The following is a 7,502-nucleotide window of genomic DNA, read 5'->3' as shown; positions in this document are numbered from 1 at the left end:
AAATAAGTTGAGTTTTAAAGTCAGACAAAAGTCATTTAAATCCCATGAAGACATGGCACATTTTCAGGAACAAAATATATTTAAATAGAATAAGCTTTCCAACATTGTGACTGTGATTAGCATTCTCCTGCTAATGATGCAAGTGAATGTCCATGAAGAGAAATACTGCATCTTTAATCCAGTGAAAAGACATTAAATTTAAAGTACAAGAACCCCACTTCCTCGGAAAAGATGAAAAAAGAAAATAAAGAAATTATATCTATGAATTACTTTGCTTAAATCAATATGTAAAATATGAACCTTTTGAATGTGTTCCTCCAAAAATGTATGGAATTTAAAAACAAACTGTGTCAATTAAAAGTAGAATTTCACTTTATTAGCCATAACTTAATACTCTTTAGAGATGAGAATCATTTCATTCACCCACTGTAGTGGCCAGTGACTTTTTGTAAACACCAGTCAGATACAAAAAACACTGACTTATAAATTATTGTAACAAGTTCAGCTTTTTCTTGAGGAGTAAGAAGGGAATTTGAGCAGTCATTACTCTCCCAATCAACTGCCAGTTGTTTTCACAAATGTACTCCTGGATATGGATTGCTTTTTTTTTCCTTCCCAATCTAACAACTGAATACAAAGAGTCTTCTCACACCTCTTCCCCTACCACTAAATCCACAAGGCAACTAAACTTCTGGGTGGCCATGAGCTTATACACTTCCCTTCTTGCCTGAGAAGTGTAAAGAAGAGGGGCTCTAGTCAAAGAATAACAGCAATTTTTCTTTCCCTCTCCCCAAATCTCCAGTTCCTCCTTCTTTAGGGAACATGAAGTTATGCCAGGAAGTGGCTCAAGAGAAAGGAGTCACCCTATGTGCGGTTCAGCGTCTGGAAGATCCTGGAGATCTGTAGCATGACGGGTCCTGTTTCAGGATCGTTCATCCACTGAGTGCTATTTAAAGGATTTTCAAGCATATCTTCAAATGCTGTAGAGAAAGGAGGGGCGGTATTAACTTCAGGAGACCATCGTTTGCAAAAACTAGCAAATGAATATTTTTGAAAGCTCCCCAAAACTTCAACGGAAGGGGTTGTTAGCTAGAAACAAATCAGTCATCGATTTCATCAAGTTTTCAAACTTCTGTCACCAAAACTCACTCTTCCACCCCAAATATAAATATCTATGTGCCTTAAAGGTTTTCAACACCTTCCCCATAAAAACAAAGGTACTTTTAGGGGAAACGGCAACAGTCAAGTACAACAGAAATGCTAATTATTTGGGGGGTTTATTTTGAAGACTAATTTTGTTTTACTGTGGGCAGGGAATGTATCTGCCAACTCTGTTATATTGTTATATTGTACTCTCCCAAGTGCTTAGTGCAGTGCTCTGCACACAGTAAGTGCTCAATACAGATTGATTATCTGGGTTAACAGCAAAACATCTTTTTTGATCATTCGCACTTTTGTTTAGCGGGTTGAATTTTACAGGTGAGGCACAAAAAAGGGCAGCTTTGTTGTAAAATTTGAGCACTTGATAAATTCTGGCTGCTTAATTTTGCAGGCTTCACTATCATACTGATTTGCTATTGCACATGATTTCAATTTCAATTTAGAAACCACGTATAGAAAGTAGAGTTTCCTTCAACTATTTGAGGGCTATCTTGCTCTAATCAGAAATTCATGATCTTGGGATTTTGGCATTATAATTTGTTTATGAGTTCCCTAATTGGTGAAGCAGCACAGCCTGTTGGAGAGAGTGCAGCCTAAGGAGTCAGGGTACCTGGGTTCCAATCTTGACTCACTTACCTGCTGTGTTGCTTTGGGGAAGTCATTTCTCTGTGCCTTACTGTTCTCATCTGTAAAATGGGGATTAAATACTTACTTTCCCCCCATTCTAGACTGTGAACCCCATATGAGAAAGGGATTGGGTCCCACCTGATAATCTTGTATCTACCTCAGTGCTAAGTACAGTGCTTTGCACAAAAAAAGTGCCTAAGAATATAATTATGATTGTTACTAAACTACTAGGAAACTAAGAAACTGAAACAATCTTAAAACTTCAATACTCAGGATCCCTTTTAAAATCTTAAGTATCTTATAACTAAAGTCAAACTAAAGAATTTTTCTCTTCTAAAGGTGGGAAAAAATGTTGTTTTCTACCATTCAGAACTTATTAAGGACAGTACCATTGTCACATAAATAAAAATTAAGTTCATACAAAGTTTTTGATAGAATTTCTGAAAAGAAAGACTTTCACCAAAATGGTGAAAGTTTAGTTTGAAAAGCTTCAGGAAATATGTTCTTTTGTAAAATTTGAAATATGTTCTTTTGTAAAATTTTCCAGTAATTTTCACTGATTGAAATTATGCCCTACAAAGTGATATGCAGCCTGGAATCTTGATTTTACCAAATCTCAGTGCTGCCATCTTCTGAGATTAATCTCAGAATTATAGAGCAATCACAGAAACCTGATGCATTCTGTTTCAGGGTCGGAACGAATGGGTCTTCCCTGGGAGAGGCACTTTTTGGATTGTGAAAACAGCTGCACTTCAGGGCAAAACTCCAAGAGGGGCAAACCACATGGTCAGAGTTGCTATTTCAGCCTTGGGAGATCACATGTAAAAAGCCAGGGCTGAAAGCTTCCCAAATCATTTAACTCAACCAACCTCACTGCCTTTTAATATTATGCAAAAGACAAAAACTCCAGTGGATTAAAAAAAAAAAGAAATATATGTGACCCAAGATTTTGCTTTTAGTCTCTCCCATTCATTCACTCAATCGTATTTATTGAGAGCTTATTGTGTGCAGAGCACTGTACTAAGCACTTGCCTAGAGGGGAATGGTTCAGGTACCTTCAGTCTACCAAATTAATATATCAGTTACAGTTGGGAAATAGCATGGACTAGTGGAAAGTGCACGGGTCTGGGAGTCAGAGGACCTGCGCTCTAATCCCGGTTCTGCCACTTGTCTATGTGACCTTGGGCAAGTCACTTCACTCCTCTGTGCCTCAGTTCCCTCATCTGTAAAGTGGGGATTTATCCTACTCATTCATTAATTCAATCGTATTTATTGAGTGCTTACTGTGTGCAGAGCACTGTACTAAGTGCTTGGAAAATACAGTTCGGCAACAGTTAGAGACAAACCCTACCCAACAATGGGCTCACAGTGTGGTGGGGGGACAGACAACAAAACAAATAGACAGGCATCAATACCATCAAAATAGATAAATAGAACCATAGATAAATGCACATCATTAATAAAATAAATACAGCAATAAATATGTACAAAGATATACAAGTGTCGTGGGGAGGGGAAGGGGGAAGAGCAGAGGAGGGAGAAGAGGGAATGGGGAGGGGCTGAGGAGCAGAGGGAAAGGGAGGGCTCAGACTCGGAAGGCCTCCTGGAAGCCTCCTACTCCCTCCTACATAGACTGTGAGCCCCATGTAGGACAGGGACTGTGTCCAACTAGATTATCTTGTATCTTACTCCTCTTATCTTATCTCTAGACTATAAGATTTTTTGTGGGCAGGGAATGTGTCTGTTTATTGTTACAGTGTACTCTCCCCAAGCACTGAGTAAAGTGCTCTGCACAAAGTAAGCCTTCAGTAAATACAATTGACTGACTGACCCTAGGGGTGCTTAGAACAGTGCTTGGCACATAATAAGCACTTAACAAGTACCACTAAACACAACAAAACAAAAAAACTACCACGCAGGAAATCTGAAAGCTAGAGGTTCTAGCAGAACCTTTTGCCCAGGGGACTCACTATCATTTTATTGTGGGATGTTGAAGACTTTAAACAAACCAGGAGAGGGCCTAAAAGCTGAGAAACCTATTGCAAAGATCTGTAAGTAGGCATCTAAGTTTCAGTTTTATTTTAAAACCCAGTACTCTTCTCTTCATTACTCTCCAATGCCCCAAAGTTGTCAAAATTGTCAAAATCAAAATGCTGTGCAGTACTCACCTAACAAAGTTTTGGGATTTGTAAGTCCTAGCTGGACCACAGGGTTGTCAAGGATGGCTTGAAATAATGGACTATCAGTATCAATACCCTTATCCAAATCCTCTGGAGAGGGCTTTCTATCTCCCAATAGCCATTCACACTGCAAAATTCAAGAAGCAGAAGTAGTCCACAATTAGTTTCTTCAAAACATACATATTGAAAAGAAAGAACATGCTAGTTGTTTTCAATTTTCACATGGATGATTGCACATGGAAGGCTTTATTTTCTGGTCAAACCAATGTTTCTCTATTTTTGACATTCCCAGTGGTTTACCAATTGTAAAACAAACAAAAATAAGTGTGCTGGGGAGATCTCCACTTCAGGCCAAGATGCAGAAAAATACAGACGTTATAAGCCTGGGTTCACTGATGACCAAAGGCAAGCCTTTTAACCTACTAGCCTTTGTTTTTCCAGCTATAAAAGAGGGATGACAATATTTTCTTCCTCCTAGGGGTGCTATGAGACTGAATTAACAGATACTAATAACACACAGCAATTTTACTATTCTTAGGAGGAAATGAAGAATTGAAAGACACAGGAGGAAACCCACACAATGACCGAGCAGTTAATCACGCAACCCTTTGGATGGTTCTGAAATATTCCCTGCGCTTTAGTTTTCATATCTATCATATCCAAAATCCCAGAGTGACTAGAGTAGGACAATGGAAGGTACAAAGAGATTGGGATGCCTATTGAGGCCACATAGATTTCTGGGATAATTTGGATTGGGGTTTAACGAATTTGACCTGAGCAGACTACTACAGTTGCAAAAAGAAATTAAATAACTATAAAGTACTCACAGCTGCACTTTGCTGGTTGTTGTTTACTCTGAGGGCATCTACCACTTCTTTCTCATCAAATCCCATCTCCATCAGGGCAATGACAGCCTGAATTAGAATTCCACAGCTCATTAAATGTAGCACTCATTGGGAAAAGAACAGCGAATTCAACAAACAAGCTATTTTACACTCAGCTAATAGTTCTCTTTAACAACATTTTAACAGATGTCCCATTTGAGGTGTCATTCTTTGTCTCCAGAATTCTAAAACTCTTTTTCCTCTCAGCAGTTCTGCTATATATGTTGGGATCTAACTATTCTGATCATTTTAGTTAGCAACTCAATGTCTAATAAAATGTACTGTTTCATAAAATGGATTTAAAGAAAAGTCTGTAGAATGTCTCTCAGCAAAGTTAACATTCCCAGAGGAGTTTAATCCTTTTGAAGTTAATGAAGCTAATTATTCACCCTGCCTGGATCGTTTTTCTCCAAAAAGGTCAGTTCACGTTTCCCCATTCCACATGAACCTCCAGTGGTTGCCCATCCACCTCCCCATCAAATAGGAAGTCCTTACAATCAGCTTTAAAGCACTCAACCGGCTTGCTCCCTCCTACCTTCCCTCACTGATCTCCTACCATAGCTCACCCCACACATTTTGCTCCTATTCACTGTTCCTCGATCTCATCTATCCCGCTGTGGTCCTCTCATCCCCATCCTGCCTTTGGCCTGGAATGCCCTCCCTCTTCATATCCGACAGACGATCACTCTCCTCACCCTCCGAGTCTTACTGTCAGCACATCTCCTCCCAAACGCGTTTCCCAACAAGGCCCATGTTTCCTCTTCTCCTCTAGCACTTAGAACAGTGCTCCAGTGCTTAGACCAGTGCTTGGCACATAGTAAGCGCTTAACAAATACCATCATCATCATCACTCCCTTTGGCAGCACCCTTTCTCTTGGATTTGCACCCTTTATTCACCCCTCAACCCCACAGCACTTATGTACATACCCACAATTTATTCATTTATATTAATGTCTGCCTCCCCTACTAGACCATATGTCAGGAACCTGTCTACCAACTCTGTCACTCCCAAGTGCTTAGTATAGTGCTCTGCACACAGTAAGTGCTCAATAAAAATGACTGATTATTTTGTGTTTACTAAGAGCAGCAGAATGGAATAAGCACTTCAAGTTCAATATGTCCAACATTCCTTTCCTTCACCTAACTTTCCCATGACAACTCTCTAGCCTATAAGCCTGGCATTATCCTTGACACCTCCCTTCACTTCAACTAATCATAATAATTATGGTATTTAAGTGCTTACTGTCAGTCACTGTACTAAACGCTGGGGAGGATACAGCAAGCAAATCAGGTTGGACACAGTTCCTGTCCCATGTGGGGCTCACAGTCTCGATTCCCATTTTACAGATGAGGTAAGAGACAAAGAGAAGTTAAGGACTTGCCCAAGATCACACAGCATACAAGTGGTGGAGCCGGGATTAGAACCCATGACCACCTGACTCCCAGGCCCGTGCTCTAACCACTAATAATAATAATGATAGTAATAATAATTGTGGTATTTGTTCAGCACTTACTATGTGTCGTGCACCATTCTAAATGCTGGGATAGATACAAGATCATCAGATTGGACATGGTTCCTGAGAGGGAACTGAGGCACAGAGAAGTGACGTGACTTGCCCAAGGTCACCCAGCAGACAAGCGGCGGAGCGGGGATTAGAACCCAGGTCCTCTTACTCCTTGACCCAGGCTCTTTCCACTAGGCAGTTCTGCTTCTCATCAGGAAAACAGTCACCATGGACCCTGGTCCAACAGCTCCTTTTAAGTGAGAAGCAGCACAGCTTAGTGGAAAGAGCACAGGCCTGGGAGTCAGAGGACCTGGATTCTAATCCTGGCTCCACTCCGTGTCTGTTGTGTGACCTTGGGTGAGTCACTTAACTTCGTGACGTCTCAGTTGCCTCACCTGTAAAGTGAGGATTAAGACCGTGAGCCCCATAAGGGACAAGTACTATGCCCACCGGATTAGCTTTTATCTACCCAAGTGCTTAGAGCAGTGCTTGGCACATGGTATGTGCTTAACAAAAACCATGAAAAAAACCCAACAATTGATATTAAGGCACTCGATTACTTCTCCCACCTCCTCTTTTCTCCCACTACTACCACGCTCACACTCTTCAAACTTTTCAAAGTTTTAACTCCCTCCTCAAACCCTGTCCTCTCATCTCGACCCCTATTGACCTTGCCATGCATTTCCTCGATAAATTGAAACCATCAGGCTTGCTCTCCTAAAGTCTCCTCTGTACTTCTCCACTCCCACCCTACTCCTGCCCCCCCTTCAACTTTCCCATCCTCCCAGCAGTATCTCAAGAGATCTTCTATTTCCCTCCAACTGAGCCTCCAACCCTATCCCTTCAATCCTTATAATACTTGCCACCTCCCTTCAACTGCTCTCCTTCCTCGGTGCTTTCAAATATGCTCATGTATCCCCTATCCCATAAAACCCTCCCTTGACCCCACGGCTCCCTGCAGTTATTGTCCCATTTCCTTCCTACCATTCCTCTCCACCTACACCTGCTGCCTCCACTTCCTCTTCTCCAACTCTCTCATCATCCCCCTGAAATCTGGTTTCCATTCCACTCGCTCCACAGAAACAGCCCTGTTTTTGGTTACCGATGACCCTGTTGTTAAATCCGATGGCTTCTACTCCTTACAA

The 7,502-nt window shown here is 41.1% G+C and overlaps 1 protein-coding gene across 1 annotated transcript in view; it reads right to left on the bottom strand.

Annotated features, from left to right (window-relative positions):
• Positions 1 to 350: 350 nt before the first annotated feature.
• Positions 351 to 7,502, bottom strand: part of UBAC1 (UBA domain containing 1) — a 34,073-nt gene continuing 26,921 nt past the window's right edge. Inside the window, exons 8-10 of the mRNA XM_029063965.1 lie at positions 4,796 to 4,882; positions 3,957 to 4,095; positions 351 to 980 (exon numbers count right to left, since the gene is read on the bottom strand). Of these exons, the coding sequence (XP_028919798.1) occupies positions 865 to 980; positions 3,957 to 4,095; positions 4,796 to 4,882 (342 nt within the window). The 3' untranslated portion in view covers positions 351 to 864. The remainder of the gene's footprint in view (positions 981 to 3,956; positions 4,096 to 4,795; positions 4,883 to 7,502) is intronic.

Source organism: Ornithorhynchus anatinus, chromosome 4 (assembly GCF_004115215.2).
Source record: "Ornithorhynchus anatinus isolate Pmale09 chromosome 4, mOrnAna1.pri.v4, whole genome shotgun sequence".
NCBI lineage: Eukaryota > Metazoa > Chordata > Mammalia > Monotremata > Ornithorhynchidae > Ornithorhynchus > Ornithorhynchus anatinus.
Note: the sequence above shows the minus strand (reverse complement) of the source record. Positions and strands in the feature narration are given on the sequence as shown.